Raw genomic sequence first — 22,170 nt, 5'->3', positions numbered from 1 at the left:
ACAGTAATGCCCCGTACACACGGTCGGACATTGATCAGACATTCCGACAACAAAATCCTAGGATTTTTTCCGACGGATGTTGGCTCAAACTTGTTTTGCATACACACGGTCACACAAAGTTGTCTGAAAATCCGATCGTTCTGAACGCGGTGACGTAAAACACGTACGTCGGGACTATAAACGGGGCAGTAGCCAATAGCTTTCATCTCTTTATTCTGAGCATGCGTGGCACTTTGTGCGTCGGATTTGTGTACACACGATCGGAATTTCCGACAACGGATTTTGTTGTCGGAAAATTTTATAGCAAGCTCTCAAACTTTGTGTCGGAAAATCGGATAGAAAATGTGTGATGGAGCCTACACACGGTTGGAATTTCCAACAACAAGGTCCTATCACACATTTTCCGTCGGAAAATCTGACCGTGTGTATGGGGCATTAGTGTAACACATTACAGACTAAGGCCCCTTTCACATGGGGCGGATTCGCTCAGCGGGAGATCGCTCTGTTGTTGTTTCTGCTCACTGTTTCTGCTCACTGAGTGGGGAGAGACCTGTCAGAACCCCGCTGATTTATATGGGGAGATCGGACAAAAATGGACAGCATGTCCGATTTCATCAGATCTCATCTGATCCGAGAGACGGATAGCTGAACGTATCGCCATACGTCTGCCTTGATCGGATGGCAGGCGGGTGTCAGCGGACACATCTTCGCTGACACCCGCCTGCCTATAGGAGTCAATATGTGGCCCGCACGGATCCGCCTGAAAAATGGACAGGTGGATCCCAGTGAGTTTATCGTGTGAAAGGGGCCTTGGGGGAAACCCAGTCACAGGGGCTTGCCACAGATCACTGCTGCAATATTGACCCCTAAGGCCACTGCCAAGTACACCTTTTTTGCTCTTTAAAATAACTATAAAGCAGTGTTGTCAACCTTCCAAAAAAAAAATTTACTGACATAACACCCACTGTTGGCATTTCCAAAAGGTACAAAATTACACTTTTAAGTGCAAATGTCTAAATATTTAGGCTACAAACAAGTACAATATGCAATTGGCAATGTGGTTTAGCCCTAGTTCACATTGAAAGCGGCCTTGAAATCGCGCAACTTCATCTAAAATTGTATGATTTCAAAGCTGCATGTCAGTGCAACTGCAGATGCAACTGGGAAGAGATCTGTGCAGCTTCATGCACAGATGTCTATGCAAGTTGTACCCAAAATCAACAAAAGCAGTGGAGGAACTACTTTTTAGAATCAGTGCGGCACTGCAAAGTCAGTGTTGCACAGATTTGAACAGTGCCATTGCCGACAATAGGGTGCAATGTGAACGTGGGCTTAAGGTAGATAATAAAGCTATGTTCCGGCTGAAATTTAACTTTTTGGAAAAAATACCCCTATAATACTGATGCTTAGTGTAGTCTAGTCTGTAGTCTGTCTCTAGTCTGTAGTCTCTGTGCAGTGTTGTTTTCTTACTTTAGGAAGTCCCAGCAAGCTGCGGCCATCTCTTGTGTGGACATCTGAAGACACAGCGTATTAGTTCCTGGATTCCGTGCATGCTGGCTACCCAGCATGCACCTGCCAATCTTGTGCATGCGCTGTGCGGTGCGAGCAGTATAATAGCTTGTAGGTCGGCTTTGCCTATTGCCTCCTGGGATTGATGACACACATCTCCCAGGAGACATTGCAAAGCCGGAAATGACGTGTGGGGCCACGGCCACTAAGGAGGAAGTGAATATAGATAAAAGCTGAAATAAAGTAAGTGATCCCAAAAAAAAAAAAGCCTATTTGTTTTAAGGGTACACATTAGTGCTGGTGAGGAGTGTAAAATGTGGGTGGAACTCTGCTTTAAGTCAAAAAACATATTTCTTATTTTATTTTCGATATAGTAAGTAAAATACTTACTATAGATTTAGGAGGGCAGAATTTAGGAGGGCATAAAATTAGAATGGTCGGGCACATACACGTGCAATTTACTCCCACAGTGACACTGACAGCAGTGTGCAGCAGTACAGATGATTGACACCTCACTGACACAAAACCTTCCCTCCTGAGTCAGTGATGGTCTCTCTCCAGGCCAGGTGGTCCCCTAAGTCCACTCTAATCCAAACAGCACTGACAGTCCCTCACCCGGCTTGCCTTGCTCCCATCCTGCAGACCTGCACACGAGGTTCTGGCCACTTGGCTCCCTTGCACCATGACATCACATTACACACTCAGGCACCACCCCTGCCAGACCCGCCCCTGCCAGCGCCGCTCAAACACACTGTAGCAGGCACTCAGATGGTCTAAGCTGTGCAGTTCCGAGCCGAGCGTCACAGCCATATTTTTTACTGGCAGATTTATCCTGTCACTGGCATTTACAGGCAGGAGAAAAGTTCCTTTTTTTGCCGGTTGGCAACACTGCCATAAAGTAATGTGTATATTGTTTACCAATACCCTCTATATTCATTTGTCTATTAGACCTGGTTCACACTGGTGCAATTTCAGATGTGACTTGAGTTGTACAGAATTGCATGTCAAGAGGAATCAAAATATTTTCAATGGCGCCCGTTCATATCAATGCTACTACAATTTTGGAAAGGTTTCAATGCTACTTTGCTGCAATAAACTAGCAGAAATTTCTAAGCACAAAAATGTTTAATATTGCAGATTGCCACTCCTTAGGTGTGATGGCTACACCAGTTTTCTTTTTTCAAGCACCCTTCTATCCATGCGTGACTACCCTAATGCCGCGTACACACGAGCGGACTTTCCGACAATCCGACCGTGTGTAGGCTTCGGCGGACTTTTTTTCCCCAAAAGTCCGCCGGACCTAGATTTAAAACATGTTTTAAATCTTTCCGTCGGACTCAGTTTCTGACAGAAAGTCCGCTCGTCTGTGTGCTGGTCCGACGGAAAGCCCACTCGTCTGTATGCTGGTCCGATGGAGCAGATACGACGCAAGGGCAGGGTATTGCATCTCGCGCTCGCGGCAATAGGAAAAACAAATTTTCCTATTGCCGCGAGCGCGGGGCATACCAGGCCCATAGGTCTGGTATGGATTTTAAAGGGAACCCCCTACGCCGTGGGGTCCCCCCTAAAATCCCTATCAGACCCTGATCTGAGCACGCAGCCCAGCCGGTCAGGAAAGGGGGTGGGGACGTTTTTTCGGCGTAGGGGCTTCCCTTTATAATCCATACCAGACCTAAGGGCCTGGTATGACCCGCGACGGGGCTCACAAGGTGTCAATCTCGCTGATAAAAGCGGCAAGATTTACTTCCTTTTCTAGTCCCGTCGTACCTGAGTCACGTTCAAAATGAACGGACTTGTCCGTGTGTGGGCAAGTCCGTTCATTCTGAAAGTCCGTCGTAAAGACGGGCGGACCTAGCCCGCCGGAAAGTCCGGTCGTGTGTGGGCAAGTCCGTTCGTTTTTAAGTCCAGCGCACCTGGCGGACAAAGTCTGTCGGACCAAGTATGCCAGAAAGTCCGCTCGTATGTACGCGGCATAAGTCACTCCACTTTATCCATAGAAGGAGCCATGGTTGCCAACCAGACTGGACTTAAAACATTGTATTCCTCTCTTAATTGTAATTACATACAAGGGGGGTGAGGATTAGTAGTTTACATAAGGAATATTGTTTTATGGTGACAAAGTGACAAGGACACTACTTTTTTGGCAAGTTCAACAGTTCTTTTCTGTACTTTATGAAAAAGGTTTTTAGCCTAAAAAAAGAAATAATGCAGACACCACATTTAAAGACTGGGAACCTGTAATTTATCCATTTTATGTTCCTGGTTTAAGGCAGTGATTTACAAAAAGCCATAATAAGAGAAACCTGTAAACTGTAAGCTGCAATATATAAAATGTTTGTTTTTTTTTTTTCCTTGGGAATGAATATCCTTATAATACACCTGTATTGAGTACAGATTGACTTTATGCTATATTTTAGTACATTTTTGTTTGCTTGTTAGTGTTTTTGTCAATAATTGATTCTTTTTTTTTCCCTTTCCTGTCCTTCAGCTGGCCCTGTAATGCTGCTGTGGTTCTGCCTTCCTGACAATGCCCCAGAGTCCTGTATCAAGCGAGGAGGAGAGGAGGAGCATCTCCGAATACCCTGGGGAAGAGTCGGACTCGGACAGCTCCAGAGAGGGCCCGGTCTCTGGAGGGAAGAACAATCCCACTTCTGCCACCAGCAATATTGGTTCTTCTAATCCTCTTTCATCGTCATCGATAGCTGCCCGTAGAATAAAGGAGAGATCCATGTCTGTCCCTGACGATTCGAACTTCAGTATGATGGTCTTTCGCATTGGAATCCCTGACCTGCATCAAACAGTAAGGAATCCGGCAGATGGGGGTTATTAATGAATGTGTCAGAAGGAGGAATCAATCCAAGATGTCACTGGCACACCATGATCAGGAAAAACAGAATGCTTTAATGTCACCAACAGAAAGTAATGTTTCAAGACCACTAAGGCCCTCTTCCATAGGCAGAAATGAGTGTCACTGCTGTCTGAGGAAAGAGGCCCTTGTTGCCCTTAAATGTCACTTTCCATTGGTGACATTAAAGGGTCCCGTCTGCTTTTCCTGATCATGGTGTGCTGGTGACATCTTAGATGTTGGTGGCCTCAAATGTTACCTTCTGTTGGTGACAAAGTGTCCTGTCTGTTTATCTGAACATGGTGTACTAGTGATATCTTGGATTGGACTTGCACTTTGATGGCTCCATCTGCTATTTGACCACAGCATCTTTCTATGACTGGATCACATTGCTGAATGAAGTGCACTATACTCTTTGTAATTATGAAAGAAGAACTTGTCACACAACCCATAGCAAGAAATAATTCTGGGGGAATGACTGCAAGAAAAATATTTTTGAACACAAAAATCAGGGGGATGGCTGCATACCAAGTGTTCATAGTCTAAAGGGCCACAGAAAGGAACGCTGCGAAAAAGCGATTATGGCAATCGCCACAGTCCTATAATACACCATCCCATCCAACCTTTGTGCAGCCAAGGCATTTAGTTATGCAATTAGGCCAACCTTGTCAATAGCAAACACTACCACAATACCTTTTGAGTCCCAAAGTTGAGGCTGCCGCTGCCCAGACCTCGGGCCATGCTGATGGCAAATGCCTTTACCATAACAAACAATGATGTTGTGCGGCCCTGAGACTGAACATACACAGGTGTGAAAATGTACTAAAGATATGGATACTCCAGGCTCAAAGCTGCCTCCATGAGCACTGCCTCAAATGGCCGCATGGGCCTGCCTACATTTCACCTGTTGAGATTATTCTGCAGATAGTTGTCATTGGGAAGGCAGGTGGAGCCTTTAGCTCACAGAAAGAGAAGGTAGGATGAGTGATAGGGTAAGATGCCTGCACGGTAATAACTAATGATGCTGTGCGGCCCAGAGGCTGAACATACACAGGTCTAAAAATGCAGTGAAGATGAGTTATCCAGTATGGACACTGGCCTCAGTGCCAACTCCATGAGTTCCATCTGAGGCAGCTGCCTCAATTGGCTTCATAGGTAATGTGGCCCTGCCCAGACCTCACCTCCTGAGGTTATTCTGCAGGTAGTTGACATTAGAAAGGCAGGTGGGGCCCATGCCTCACAGAAAGGGAAGGTAGTATGAGTTATAACACTATGAAGGTACCATTTTTTTTAGAGCTTGGCAATGTTCTTCCCTTTGGATAATTAAGTTGGCCATACGCTGTATGAATTTCATTCGGGTTCTGAGGAACTGCCCAAAACTAAAACAGTGGATGGTTTAGTCAGCCGCTTCCACCCAACTTCCCTCAATATTGAGAAATTGAAGCCAGGCAGAAAAATTATCGAACAAACAGTGATGGTCTCCAATCAAATGCAGCAGCTGTTGTGATATTTTGACAGGTGGCTGAACCAGTCAAAATAGAATTGGCACAGTGGGAGATACATCCATCTAAGTTGAATGGAGGGATCTGTTAGACTTTTTTCATCAGCCCACAGGCTGAATAAAAAAAAACACTGTATGGCCAGCTTTGGAGGTCACAGCTACTGTGTAAGCAACACTCTGCTTGTCAGTACCTGCATAGTCTTATGGAGTTACTGTGCTTTTAGGTCATAAGTTTAAAAACACTCAAAAACAGTTATAGGTGTACATTTATTAAATGTAGAAGTTTATTCTCAGTTCAGTTCTCGGCAGTTCTCAGAGGAAAATTATCTCCACTGCAGCCTGTTTATGAAGCCGAGAACTTCAATTCTCAGAGGGAGAACAGAGGAGAAGTTTTTCCTCTAAAAATGGACAAGATCTGTATAGAAGGAGGTAGCTAACGAATACAGTATACAGTATCTCACAAAAGTGAGTACACTGCTCACATTTTTGTAAATATTTTATTATATATTTTCATGTGACAACACTGAAGTAATGACACTTTGCTACAATGTAAAGCAATGAGTGTACAGCTTGTATAACAGTGTAAATTTGCCGTCCCTTCAAAATAACACACAGCCATTAATGTCTAAACCACTGGCAACAAAAGTGAGTACACCCTTAAGTAAAAATGTCCAAATTGGACCCAAAGTGTGGCCACCATTATTTTCCAGCACTGCCTTAACCCTCTTGGTGATCAAGTTCACCAGAGCTTCACAGGTTGCCACTGGAGTCCTCTTCCACTCCTCCATGACAACATCGTGGAGCTGGTGGATGTTGGAGACCTTGAGAGAAACAGAAAACAGACATGCCCCAAAGGGATATTGGGGGCAGGGGATCAACAAGGATCAATGGGTTGTAAGTGCAGATAGAGTACAACGAATTAGATAAAAATTATCAAAACTTTATTAATATACAAAATATACAAAACGCATACTGACATCTAAAAACATTGATACAGTGAGAGCAATTAGTGTCAAAATACAACTGCTGAAGTGCTGCAGTAACCACAATGGGAGCCAATAAATGGTCAAAAACACAAAGTGGAACTGCAACAGAACATCCTACATGTTTCAGAAAAAAAACAAAAAGATTCATTTCTTTTTATGAGGTGTACTTCCTTCCTCAGGGGTTTCAGAAAAGCAGATTGTATTTCTAAAAGGAGAAAATATATGTGTGCGTGTGTGTGTGTGTGTATATATATATATATATATATATATATATATATATATATATATATATGTATGTATGTATATGTATTTTACATGTGCTTAAACAGTAACAAAGGTGATGACATTGATTAATAGGCTTAAATTTTACCAAAGAGGCAGAAAAAGAACCATCAAAATGGATGCTAATTAAAATAGTACTCACAGGACATCTGTTTCTCTATTGCAACAGTAATATACACAGGGATGTTCTGAGATGGACTCCCACGCCCATGGGTCCAGTGAGTAAAGATAGTCCTCACAACTAAATTCAACGAGATAGTGGTTGATTGGAAAAATAGAGCCTTGGTTCTAAATGGGGCTAGCCTTGTGTCAGCCAGCAGGACAGCAGGTCAAGGCTCACGAGAACCGCTACACAAAAGGCATGGATGGCGCAGATCTAAAAGTGGTGAAAAACAAGGGGAATTAAATGTATCTGCGTACTATAAATGAGTGCGCATGAAGAGATGAATATGCCAAGAGAGAAGTATGAGAAAAATCTCTGGATGGCTATATTAACTCAGGCAAAAAAGAGAGAGAAGTAAATAGGTAACTAACCTTAACCATTCAGTTAACTGGTCATTGTGCAGGGAACAGCGCTCATCTCAGCTGTGTAGTAGGATTGTGTCTGTGTTTTACTAGGCTAAGTACCTGATAATGTGGGAGCGGTATAATAGGCTAGCCAATCCTGCATAGTTTGAATAAATGTGGACTCAGGGGAAGGGAATAAACTTTCGGGCACTCACATGAGTGCACAGTTGTATGTGGGAAGCGCCAGCCAATCGCGGCTCCCCAGCATGTGCGGCTCCCCAGCCTGCGCGGCGTCTGACGTCAGCGCGCAAATTAGCGCAATGACGCCAGACGTCGACGGAGGCTGCCCACACGGAGAGAAGGCAGCCTAACAGGGCAGAGATGGAAAGCCCATTGCGCAGGTGCAGGATATTAAATCGGGCGCATGCGCATTCGTGCTGCTAAGAAATGCCTCCGTCTCCACTGGACGAGGACGGAGGCCCCTCCGTGTCGGGGAGCACCAACGAGCCATCCTGATAGGGACAAAGGGAGGAAAGTCTAAGTCCAAACAGCTCAATGTAAATATAGAAAGGAGTGTAGATTATATTGAGTGTAATACAGGAGGAGTTTGCCGATGCACACTGGGCTGACAGGACGTGGGACTCACATCTGTACAAAGTAATGCTGTTCCATAAAGAACAAAGAAAAAAGAAAATTATAATTAAACATATTATATATGAGCAATAAGAGAAACAAATGTTTAAATACTGGAGTAAACCATACTATTTTAGCAATAACACAGTATTATGTCTGGTATAGAACTTTTTGGGGGACACCCTTCATACGGTTAATACTCCAAAGATGATCATGGAAGTAGGGCAAAGTGGGAAAAGGGTAGGAAGAGGGGCAGAAAAGAAAAAGAGAGGGAAAGAGAAAAAGGGGGGGGGGGGGAGGAGAGGCTCATAGATCGGATTAACGGTTTAAAGTTCCTTATCATAGCTCCCTGTAGCAAAACCTGGAAGGAAAGGTTTCAGGTTAAAGGCTTCATTAATGCCAGGTGGCAAAGTCGCATTGAGCCTTGATATCCAACAAAGTTCTCGTTGTAGGAGAATTTTATTAAAGTCTCCACCACGAGAATTCGGGTGTAGGCAATCTAGTACTAGGACGGATTTTTTTGGGCAGATACCATCATGTACTTGGGCTACATGCCTTCCTAACGGGAGATCAGGGTCAGCTGTTTGCATAGTCCTGATGTGGCGGTAAAGTCTTTGCCACAGTTTTTGTAGGGTTTTGCCCACATAAAAATAATTGCAGTTGCATAAAAGCATGTAAACTACTCCCGTGGTCTGGCAGTTGGAAAAGTGTCTAGGTACAAAATGCATGCCATTGGGCAGGTATATATTTTTCCTCGTGTCCATGTACTTACAATAGGCACAAGATCCACATTGGAAAGTGCCTACTGTTGTACAAGGATCGCCTCTCTTTTGGCCTTTAAATTTGCTCTAAACTAGCAAATCACCTACAGAGGTGGCCCGTCTGTAGGTGATTAAGGGCGTTGGAGGCACAAAAGGGCCTATGATGGGGTCAGAGGTCAATAAGTGCCAATATTTTTGGCATAACTGTCTGATTTTGTTGTGATCATTAGTATAGGTGGTAATTATTCTTGAGCTGACGTTGGTGGTTGGGGTTTGTTTGGGAACTAAGAGTTCATGTCTGTCCTTCAAATTAGCGCGTTGGAAGGCTTTTGTGAGTCATTTATGGCTATAGCCGCGTTCAAGTAACCGGCTTTTGAGTTGTTTGGCCTCATATTTAAAGTCTAAGTGGTCAGAGCAGTTACGTTTTATCCGTAGATATTCGCCATAGGGGATTGAGTTGATGAGTGGTTTGGGATGAAAACTAGACGAATGCAGTACCGTATTCCCTGCAGTGGGCTTTCTGAAAAGTTTACAAGATTGTAGATTGAATTCATTAATTGAGATTTCAATGTCTAAGAATGTAACTGTGGACATGTCAGACAACATGGTGAATTTAAGATTATATTGGTTCTTATTTAGTGCATCTAGGCATTCGTTGAGGAGGGATTGGGGACCGTCCCAGACGACGAAGATGTCAGAGACCTTGCGCTCCTCCATCTTCCGTTTAAGGATGCCCCACAGATGCTCAATAGGGTTTAGGTCTGGAGACATACTTGGCCAGTCCATCACATTTACCCTCTGCTTCTTTAGCAAGGTAGTGGTCATCTTGGAGGTGTGTTGGAATACCGGCCTGTGGCCCAGTCTGCGAAGTGAGGGGATAATGCTCTGCTTCAGTATGTCACAGTACATGTTGGCATTCATGGTTCCCCCAATGAACTGTAGCTCCCCAGTGCCGGCAGCACTCATGTAGCCCCAGACCCTGACACTCCCACCACCATGCTTGACTGTAGGCAAGACACACTTGTCTTTGTACTTCTCCCCTGGTACTGTTAGAGAAAAGATGGATAACGGCACACTGACATATCCCAAAGCAGCTTACTTATGGAACCATAAAATCAAATGCAGAGGAGATGACTTCTAACATGTTTCATGCACACATAGAATTTTCGACTAAGCACCTGTGTGCTTGACATATGTTAGAATTTTACGCTCATTTTCTGTGCATTTGTTTTTATGGTTTAATAACGAAGCCACTTTAGAATATGTTGTTGTGCCATTATCCATCTTTTCTGTTAATGTGTAAGTTTCACCTTGCTCACAATGTCTAAAATGAAAGAGGAAGATTAGTTTCTCTGATAGTGGCTAAGTGAGGTGGTGATAGCATGAAATTGAAGTTCTGACTGTATATGGTTTCTCTCCTAATGCTTCATGCACACTAGGCGTTTGGCCCTGATGCATGAGAATCCAATATTTGGTGAAAGGTATAGGCACACCGTCAAGCCCGCTTCCACCGGCTCCAAAATGCTGGAGCTAGACACCCATTGTGCATGTGGCCTAAACAAAGCTTTAGCTTTACCTAGTGTGAGCAAAGTACAGGTTCACTTTAAATTTCTAGGTATTCCTGGAATCAATAGAGAACCAATAACCCTATCATAGGTGTGCACAGCCTTTTGCATTAGGATGTACACCCTAAAGCTCAAACACACGTGTCTGTGAGTGTGTGTTTACATATATATGACCCCGGCATATTGATCCCCTTTCCAGCACAGTGAAAGAGAAGAGCGTAAACACTTCTCTTATGGCATAGCCAGCAAGAGGGAGATCTTTCCCATCTTTCCAATGGCACACAGAGTGATAATACTAATGCGCATGGGGTGATTAGGGTGTGCCCAGGCATATCGACTCACCCTGTGCACGCGCATATGAACCCTATTATTATATAAATATACTGCAGATTTTTTTTTTTTTTTATAAAAATATTTAAATATATCAGTGTTCACTGCTTGGCATTTCTTGGCCTTGTAGAAGCTGTTATGTCTTGTCTTCTGTCACCAGGCCTTGTTAGTTTGGCTGGAAGTTGCTAACGTTACATTGTGCCTGGCCAGCTTCAAAATGAGAACCTCACATTATTCATGCCATATGCTCTGGATTTAACCATCAGTGATTTAGAACCAAGTTAGAACTCCGCTACTGGAATCCACTGTTCATTTTTGCATCTCATCTGTCACTGCCTGCTTGCACACTCTCCGTCCTCCATCACTGTCCCATTAGCTCACTGCAGGAAGACACTGATATGCCAACTTTGGAGGAACCTGGTTTATGCACTAGGCTGGATGGAACAAAAAGGAACAATAAATACACTTCAATTAATTTCTAATCTTTCACTATAGAATGATGTTGGTATATTTCTGTTGAAGTAATCACTATACTAAACTATGCTAAAGTCAGAAACTGCACTCCATTACCTTCATGTGTATCTCTAATCAAAACAATTTTTATTACGCTTTGTATAGAGTGGTAAGGAGTTTGAACACCTTTCATGTTTTTATTTCTATCCCCCCCACTAAGGAGATTCACCCTCTGTATTTTTTGTGATGACCATTGTCACCAGGACAAAAAGTAAAGGAAAATACAAATTCTGAGTTACCACTAACATAGCAATAATGGGGCAATCTTCCATTGGGGGCACTAGTTCCATTAGGGACACTTGATCTCCCCCTACTCCCTGTGGTAGCTACAGGGTATGACATAAGGGGAAAGAGAAGGGGGAGGGACAAAAATTGAGACTTTAAATGAAGCTTGTGGCTGCAAAAGAGTACGATTGTAAAGAAATTATATTTATTAATTGATAAACTTAGTAACATGGGTAAAAAGGTAATGCATCATGATAACTAGCACGGAGCAATTTGATAGGTACAGTTGATAAAGAGGTACAATATTATGTAATCAATAATACATGACTAAATTATTTACTTGTTAGAGTATATATATATATATATATATATATATATATATATATATATATACAGTGTATGTGTATATATATATATATATATATATATATATATATATATATATATATATACACACTTATGCACATATAGGGATGGTACAATTGAATAGAAAATAGTTAATGACATATAGTCTTCAATTTAACTCCACCACAGAACCTGCAGAGGACCCCATAATATGTTGTATATGGATCCTAAAGCCATAGGATGTCTAAACAATATGGCTGATTTGATACGCATATATTAGTAAAGTTAGAGCGCGGCTACTAGTTGCTCGACGAGCTTCGTGGCTGAATGGTTGCCACTCATCAGGAGCGAGCAGGTGATCTGAAATATAATTATATAAAATTGCCATAAGGACCATAGACCAAAGGGGGATATTAAAGAAATCGGATAAATCAAGCTCTGTAAATTACTTACAATCAGTAGAGCTGTGTGTGGGAGGTGCACTGCCGGGGGGGGTTCTGGGAATATATTCCAAGGGAACTGTGGGAATGTGATCCATGACCGCAATCCACGGCATCGGCATGGGTGAACCAGCATCTGAACTGTTGGCAATTCTCTAAATGTAAAAATGTAAAGGGCAATGATTAAAAGTGGTGACTATTGTGGATGTTCGTAAATGTTGCGATTATCATGATATAGAGTGTACCCCAATAGTAGTTTGGGGTAAAAGTGGGTTCGGATAGTGCAACATGTGAGAGAGGATTATATAAAATATAATATGTAATAAAGTGCATAAACTGAGATATTGTAAGTGAAATGTTCACTAACCTTAAGGGCTAAAACATAGCGGTGAAAGGACAACAAATAAAACCTTAACCAAGTGCAACGCCACTAGCACGGTCACTTCAAAATTGTGGTAGTATCCGGGGGATTGGTGGTGGGAGAGAGAGCCTGACAGAGACACTGGGCCATTCAGCGGCGGACCTTTATGGATGCGGTCTGGGCACATCCCAACGTCATGCATGTGCAGAGGAGGGGAAGGGACGTCAACATCTGGGCGGCAGATCCGCCGGGCGGTAAATGCCAGGGTTCCCCCCCATATAGCATGCAGGTAGAGAAACTGCCAGCGCAGCGGTGCCAAGGAGGTGACACAGCATGTACGGTGGCCGTGGCATCGACATGCAGTGCAGGAGCACCTGTCCATCCCACGTCATTGACGGGATTGAAGGGAGGGGAGGGCAACTCAGCAGTGCACGTCGCACTCCCCTGATAGGCTACAGACCGGATCACCCCACAAGCACTGACCGGTCACGACCAGCAGCCAGCCACAGCATGCGGGAAATATCCAAGCACGCTGCATAGATTAGTAGATAGTCTAGGGAGGGAAGCTTAAAGATTCTATCCAAAAGCATGTCCCCTGCAGTTATGGGAGAAACTTGGGAGACGGGGAAACCAAAAAAAAGACAATTATATAGATAATGTGCATGACATAAGGGGAAATCTCCCCAGATCTCAGAGATGGAAAAAAAACAAAAACACTGACAGGGGTTTTGAGTGTGTGTTCACACACACTGATGCTAGTACCTGTACAACCTAAAATCTGGGCATATTTTCCCACCTGGTAGCCAGAGGTACTGCATATAGCCACCCATAGAAATCAATAGCTGTATGTGGGTATATGAGGGTACTTGCCTAAACCCGCACATGCGGACAGACCCACCTGGACACAGATGCCTGAATTTTTTGTTGTATGGTCCCAGGCACTCATGTACATGATGCCTAAATTACCTAGTTACTATACTAATTTTGTTTAAGCCATATGTGCAAAAATAGGACTGTAAAATAAAAAAAAAGACTGCAAACAAAAAGCATGTAAATACTTCTTACCTGCTGCCTGTGCCACTGAGAGCCACTCCGATCTTGAAAATTTTGGTGTGAATCCCAGGGTTACTTAAACCATTTCACTCTGTCCAAAATGGAAAAAAAAAGTTGGTTTTGGTACAAAATGGTACCCATTCCCACCCCAGCCCTCACATATCACACCCTTGGGCAGACTACAAACTCAGACACTGGGTTTGCCATTCTTCTCTCAAGAGACTTAACCCCCAACATGAGTACATTGGAAAGACGTCTACTCAATGATTATGACATTTGCAGTGGTCGATCTAATATTAGCTGTGTTGGGGCTAACCCCGGAACCTTAAACCAGTCTTACCACAATTTAAAAAAATAATTTGGGTCTCCCCCTACATTGGTAAGTCAATTTTCCTTTAAGTAGCAGGGAATTGACCCATTATATCCATATTTGCTTAGTCTGAGGGTGTGGGGGTAAGCATTGACGTGCCACCAGCTTATGCACTACAAATAATAGTCTTATCAATGTAACAACTGTGGCAGGTTAATTTTGTTCCTCATCCATCACACCAAGTAATGATAAAGGATCAGAAGGAACAATTGCATGTAAAATAACAGACAGTGTCAGTTTTATCAGACCAATACGAAATTATAAAATAAAAAATAAGGCGCTATACATGTTCATATAAAAAAACTGCTACAAAGAAAACACTGCATCAAACTCAAATGTGCACATTAATGTGAAAATAAGCAAAAATAAAGTCCTTGAGTGAATAAATCCCAACACCAAAACGGAATACTCTGAGATAAAACTTCTAGATCTGACACCACGAGTGCTCAGTATGAAGATGGCCACTCACCAGAGCTGTTTGACCCCTTTTTACAGGATGGTCAAAAAACACTTTGGGAACACCAGATTGGTTCCACTAATGGCATGAATCCACTCCAATGGCCACTCAGGAAGGAGCTAGAATGTAAAAAATGACTCCACAGGAGACAAGGATGAAAGTCTCATAGTGTAGTAATTTTTAATAAAGTAAAAACAGCAGCAATGATAGCAGTTACACTCACATGTGATAGTGCCTGGCCTGGCACTAGGTATAAACAGCGTGTGTGAGTGAGCTGATCCCTGGGGGTAGCGTGCGTTCCACGTCACGTCCAAAGGTGCAAAGCCTGGTGTGAGGTATCAAATATGGACCTGGAAATGACGGCTCAATAGCAGCCTTTCTATTCACATAAAAGCAAGAAGGAAGTGGCGTGATAACACTTCCTGAAGAGCCATTCACGGCGAAACATATGTCGGAGCGGAAGATCCGTCATTTCCATAAAATCACATATTTTATAGCTGCTTGCATTAATACAAATGCTCATCATCTACTGTAAACATGCATAGCCTATAGTCAAGATAGAGGAATGATGTTGACGCATTTCACGGCTTTTCCCCGCTTCTTCAGGACCCTCTCCTGAATAAGTGCAAACAGCAAAAAGAATAACTTCTAGAAACCGAAAATAAATATATTGTTTACAACACCTTTAACAGGGTAAATTATTTTATAATCACCAAACCTTATATAGCTGTATAATAAGGTACATAATAAACGGTTGACAATTAAATAATATATATAAACATAATTACTTCATCTCAAAAATGATGTGTCAACCAGATAACTATGGTTCAATTATGGCATATAATTATTAGCAATGCAATCAGTGGGTGACCCTAAGTGGTAAAAGTCCCAGTGTAGATTTAAGTGTGGTAGAGGTTGTTGGGTTTCCAATAGATGGATATGAAGCTTGCAATACAATCTGTATAGTTAGCCAAAAAATGGTATCATCCTAAATCCAAACTATTACTGTTGTTGACAGCTAACCCGCTACAACACTGCTGCTCTTACCAAAACCGCTATACCTTCATTTTAAAGTGACAATGTCGTCAATCTAAATTGTCAAAAATATTACCTTACTAAAAGAATGTAAATGCTTATCTCTCCTGCTGCTCACACCACCATACACTGCTCAGTTCATGAAGAATAGATTTTTCTTATTTACAAACTACAATGTGCAAGCTGGAATTATCTTTTAAAGGCAACTTTCTCAAGAAAATACTGCTCTTATGGGATGTGCAATACAGTTCAGACTTTCATTTCAATCCTCTCCTTTATTCTGTTTTTTTTTTTTTAAGCTATTGCGGGGTCTCCAGGGAGGTCATTACCTGCAAGTTATGATTTATGTCTAACTCAGCACAAACAAAATCAAATAAGCCGAGCTCCCATTGGCGTTTCCTCCCTCTCTGAGTCCACCTCTCATTAAAGCAAACACTTTACTGTTCATGACGGGCTATGGGGAGCGTTCAGGAAACACTTTAAGGAGTGATGACGGAAGCTTGACTAGGTATTTTGCGTTGCAGTAATGCTGCAGTAATGACAAGAACTGAGCAATTTGTTTAATCAGCAGAGTGTTTTAGCTGATCCTGACAACTTTCTACCTTCTAGATTGTAAATCTTGCATCCCAGCAATCTGCTGTAAATAGAAACCCACAATATATTCCTAGCAAGCTACCTGATTTTAGTGCAAGTGAATAACTGATTAGGAATTTGTTATATATAAACTTTAAAAGATAACTACTTGTAGGGTAGAGGCCAACACTAGATAAGCATAATGTCTTTGTGTGCTTGCTTGTTGTTTTTCTGATGTAGTATCACCTTTGAAGGCTTTGAATTCTTAGAACATAAATGGTTTGAAAGGAGTTGGGGTTGAGTAGTTGACATTTTTTTGGGACTGGACATTTTGGGGATGTCAAGGAATACTGAAAATGGTTCTGTTGAGGAACAGACATTGTGGGGATGACCTAGTTGTGGGTGGGATCTAGCTACGCCCATGCATGTGGGGTAGCACCTCACCCGAAGGTGTGCTCACCAGTGCTTGGGATCAGGTGGAGGCTATGGTCATGTGAAGAATAAAAAATTAAGGAAGTCCTCTGACTCAGAGATGAGCCACTTGGGTGTGGCAATAATGTACAAAGTTCCTCCATAAGGTGTTTTGTCTCAAATAACTACACACTTGTAAATGATGTATGTGCTGCATTTGGACGGACATGCAGATCCGTCGCCCACTCCACCAGTCCAGCGTACCTCAGTTACCTTACTCTCTGCAACGGAATGAAACCACGTTTGACACATAGCACGGGTCTCATATGTATCCTAGTTAACTTTTTCCCCATACCTAGTAATTAGGCTTTAGATCGCCGTAACGCTAGTCTGCTCCTGGTGACTGGAAGAGACGAACAGCTAGGGAGGGAGCCAGAGCACCGACTCCTCGCTACCGAAACACCTGTCACATAACCAGGTACCATGCCATGACTGGTTGCTGCAGCTGTCCTTCCTTCCAGTAACCCATGGCAACTACCGCCTCCTCTTAGCCTTTTTGGATTAACCATTTTGTAGTGGTGTTAAACATGCTCCATAGTGATATTGCAGACCCAGGTTCTTTAGGAATACACCAAGATCAAACATGAGCCTCTTGAATAACTTTAGACCAGGCTCAGATCAGTTGAAACAACTTTTACTGGAAACTTGGAACAACATCTATACCATGTATAAAACATCTTTCTCCTAACTACATCTGACTGTGGCTGCCTCAGGTTACCTATGGGAAAAGTCTATACTTGACAAAGCATGAATGGAGAAGTACATGTTATTGGGGTGTACTGATAAAGCGGCACTTCAAAATAGACCACAGGTCTCAGCAAGCCTCTGCATGTGTCTCGTTCTTTTTTTAAAGCATTTTTTACCCCAAAACTTCATATTCCTGAACTGTACCATGTACTTGTATGAGAAAGTATTCTGTGCTCTTTGTATGGCTTCCTTTGTGTGAAATCCTTGGTGTCCTTGCTAGTCCCTTTGCTTTCCTATTAAAAACCGCTCACACTAAGAAAACACACGGTGGTCAGTTCTCTAGCTATGCTGGGAACTCAGTGTGCTCTCCTCCAATGGTCAGACTTGTCCTGACACCCCCCCAGCACAGAGCCATTCTCTAGGAAGCTCAGTGTGCTGCTGCTTCTCCTCTTCCTCCCCCAGGTCTTATGCAGCAGAGAACAGAGGGAATGTGATTACTTATATAAAAAAGAAAAAACATATTTATAATGTATTTTTAGTTCTATACGAAAATGTTTTGCCATTCATTTCTCTTTTTACACTGAATGGGTTGTTTTACAAGGTGATCATTGACAATCCCTTTAGGTGCCCCTTTTTCTTAGGTTTTAAATTGTTTGACACATGTTTACATTGTTACAGTCTTTCCATACATTTATCCTCTGAAGAAGACCCATTGGGGTCGAAACGCGTCAGGATCTCACACAATCAACATCTCTGTGTTACTGTATTATTATTGTTGCCCATGATGTAACTGTATCACACACTGCCCTCTGTCATTGGTATTGTTTTCTTATTTTGAAATTTTTTTTTTTTTTTTTGTATTTTAGCCCATGTCTCAACTTTTGTTGACAATACTTGCCTGCACCAATAAAACTTAATAGCCATTGCTATTTCTCTTGTATTCTGTTTATCATACACTACTGGCTGCATTAAAGCCCCATTAGGGGGATTTTCTGTTTTCTATTCAAATCCGGGGTGCGCAGCCTCCCTGTCTGTACACTCTAGAGTGTCTTTATTTCCTTTGTCAAAAATTGGGTGGTTAAACACCCCTCCCCCGTTGCTCTGACACTCGAGTCCAGGCATCAACTGTGAACCACTTTCTGTGCCTTGGTCCTGTGAAAGCTTCCTCGGACAGGCTACACCCTTCCCGGCGAGGATTTCCCTCGGCAATCATACCTTTAAGCTCATCCCCATGAAGGATGTATGCTATTCTAATTTTGGAACTTTCTCCCATGGGACTGTACATGCTGTTTGAAATGCTCTTCTATTGTACAGATACAGTACCCAAGCTGTTACCCCTCTTGTCCATTTGGACAACTGGATTTAGCAAATAATATTTTACATTTCTCAGTACTTCATAGTGCAACCCATGGGACCTTGTACCTCCAACAAACCCTCTTGATTTTGATAGAGATGTCCTTTGGCTCATGAATTGGTTCACAGCTTCTCATTTTAAAACTGTTTTGTCTCATTTTTATTTATTTCTGTTTTATTTTGGTTGTCATATTACACCTTGTTCATTTTTTGTACCCTATCGTTTCTATACTTATGAGGGGCAGTGAAAATTATATATATGCCATTTCCAACACATGATAGAGTAATCCATTGATGGCCCTTCTATGTGTATATACTTTTATGGCTTTCTTCTCCCCCCCTTTCTCCATGTTATGGCCACCACTTAGCGGCCTCGGTGGGCCATGCCGCCTGGGGGGTGGAGATGCCACACACATGTCTTCCTGGCAGGGTGGGGCGACGCAAAGGGTCCTGCGTCTCCCCACGCGCCCACTATGTGGACGTCCAAAACCTGCCAGCGGCATTCCGGATCCCCTCCGGACGCCTTGTTCGCCCGCGTGCGCACGTCACTACGTGCGTGCGTGTGACGTCACGGCGTCTACGCAGTTGCGGCGGAGGTGACGGGGATTTCCGGGAGGATACCTCTTCCGGAACGCCGAGGGAGTCACACCAACAGCGCCGCTTATGCGTCGCTCTCCCCATGTGGGGGAACAGATGGAGGAGGTGGGACACCTGCACCTGCGAGACATTTAGGCAAATTAGTCTTTCTATAAACCATGTTGGCCTCAGGTAAGGTCCAGTGGGATCATTTGCTGCCACTGGACGCTTCTGTGTGGTCCTATTACTCAACCTGGTTAGTAAGTATACATTCTTTACTAATCTACACACCTTTTCTACTGCATTCATGATGCGTGGCTCACACCACGATTGTGATACCTTCCTTCACCTGGTTAACAATTTTGACCAAATTGTTCTACACCTTGTGATATTATAGACTATCCCTAACCATCTGATCTGCGACACCTTTGACACTCCCCTGCCCCCCCTCACTTACCTTCCCACTCCACACGCTCCTTTCACATGTCACCCACTCATTACACTTCCATGGGGGCTTCTGCTTAGTTTTGTTTTGCTCACGTATACTTATATTTATGTTTATTTTTGTGTTTTTTCATTATTCACTTTTTATGGCCCCAAGTAGGGCCTCCTCCACACTCACTGGCTTTCACACACTTACACTTTAGTGTCTCAGTCTTTTCACCCACAAACAAGGACGTGCTTCTGGGAGTCGACCCTCACAGAGTTTTTTTACCTCCCCTCTCTTTCCCTTCCCAGTCTTCCCTCCCCCCCCCCCCCCCCCCGTTTATCCCATTTCTGTCGATCACCCCTTTTCCCCTCTTTTCTTTCCCTCACCCCCCCTCCTTCACCTTCTTCCCCACACCCCTTCTCCCCTTATGTCTCCCCTCTTGTGTGGACTCGCCTCCCACCACGTCCGCTATTCAGTTCTCAACCCCTAGTATTCCATCAGCCATATAGATATACTCCTTTTTTGTCCTTTTTGCCTTATAAACTCGACTTTCGAATCCGCTACTCAATATACATTGTGACATTTTATCGCAGGTGCAGTGTGAAAACTCCCCCCCCCCCCTTCTCCCCCTACCTTTTGGGGATACCTAGTGTGTGATTCCTTGCAAGACGTGTGGGTGGTACTCGCTCCCCCTGTGACTGGCCCGCCGGCCACGAGATCGGGGATACAACAAGAGGGAAACTCCCTTAGACTGTGGCCACCTGTAACCAGTGAATACATCGTGACTGGTAAAGATGCACCATATGGAACTATTTATATGCTTATATATTCTTTTTCTTAGGTTTTAAATTGTTTGACACATGTTTACATTGTTACAGTCTTTCCATACATTTATCCTCTGAAGAAGACCCATTGGGGTCGAAACGCGTCAGGATCTCACACAATCAACATCTCTGTGTTACTGTATTATTATTGTTGCCCATGATGTAACTGTATCACACACTGCCCTCTGTCATTGGTATTGTTTTCTTATTTTGAAATTTTTTTTTTTTTTTTTTTTTGTATTTTAGCCCATGTCTCAACTTTTGTTGACAATACTTGCCTGCACCAATAAACTTAATAGCCATTGCTATTTCTCTTGTATTCTGTTTATCATACACTACTGGCTGCATTAAAGCCCCATTAGGGGGATTTTCTGTTTTCTATTCAAATCCGGGGTGCGCAGCCTCCCTGTCTGTACACTCTAGAGTGTCTTTATTTCCTTTGTCAAAAATTGGGTGGTTAAACACCCCTCCCCCGTTGCTCTGACACTCGAGTCCAGGCATCAACTGTGAACCACTTTCTGTGCCTTGGTCCTGTGAAAGCTTCCTCGGACAGGCTACACCCTTCCCGGCGAGGATTTCCCTCGGCAATCATACCTTTAAGCTCATCCCCATGAAGGATGTATGCTATTCTAATTTTGGAACTTTCTCCCATGGGACTGTACATGCTGTTTGAAATGCTCTTCTATTGTACAGATACAGTACCCAAGCTGTTACCCCTCTTGTCCATTTGGACAACTGGATTTAGCAAATAATATTTTACATTTCTCAGTACTTCATAGTGCAACCCATGGGACCTTGTACCTCCAACAAACCCTCTTGATTTTGATAGAGATGTCCTTTGGCTCATGAATTGGTTCACAGCTTCTCATTTTAAAACTGTTTTGTCTCATTTTTATTTATTTCTGTTTTATTTTGGTTGTCATATTACACCTTGTTCATTTTTTGTACCCTATCGTTTCTATACTTATGAGGGGCAGTGAAAATTATATATATGCCATTTCCAACACATGATAGAGTAATCCATTGATGGCCCTTCTATGTGTATATACTTTTATGGCTTTCTTCTCCCCCCCTTTCTCCATGTTATGGCCACCACTTAGCGGCCTCGGTGGGCCATGCCGCCTGGGGGGTGGAGATGCCACACACATGTCTTCCTGGCAGGGTGGGGCGACGCAAAGGGTCCTGCGTCTCCCCACGCGCCCACTATGTGGACGTCCAAAACCTGCCAGCGGCATTCCGGATCCCCTCCGGACGCCTTGTTCGCCCGCGCGCGCACGTCACTACGTGCGTGCGTGTGACGTCACGGCGTCTACGCAGTTGCGGCGGAGGTGACGGGGATTTCCGGGAGGATACCTCTTCCGGAACGCCGAGGGAGTCACACCAACAGCGCCGCTTATGCGTCGCTCTCCCCATGTGGGGGAACAGATGGAGGAGGTGGGACACCTGCACCTGCGAGACATTTAGGCAAATTAGTCTTTCTATAAACCATGTTGGCCTCAGGTAAGGTCCAGTGGGATCATTTGCTGCCACTGGACGCT

General features: G+C 43.4%; 1 protein-coding gene across 1 annotated transcript in view; it reads left to right on the top strand.

Annotated features, from left to right (window-relative positions):
* SHANK1 (SH3 and multiple ankyrin repeat domains 1) overlaps window positions 1-22,170 on the top strand; it is an 852,931-nt gene that overhangs the window by 306,710 nt on the left and 524,051 nt on the right. Inside the window, exon 2 of the mRNA XM_073602155.1 lies at window positions 3,998-4,309. Within this exon, the coding sequence (XP_073458256.1) occupies window positions 4,037-4,309 (273 nt within the window). The 5' untranslated portion in view covers window positions 3,998-4,036. The remainder of the gene's footprint in view (window positions 1-3,997; window positions 4,310-22,170) is intronic.

Source organism: Aquarana catesbeiana, linkage group LG10, assembly GCF_042186555.1.
Source record: "Aquarana catesbeiana isolate 2022-GZ linkage group LG10, ASM4218655v1, whole genome shotgun sequence".
In the NCBI taxonomy this organism is placed as follows: Eukaryota; Metazoa; Chordata; class Amphibia; order Anura; family Ranidae; genus Aquarana; species Aquarana catesbeiana.
The sequence above is the reverse complement of the archived record's forward strand: the minus strand, read 5'-3'. Positions and strand labels throughout refer to the sequence as shown.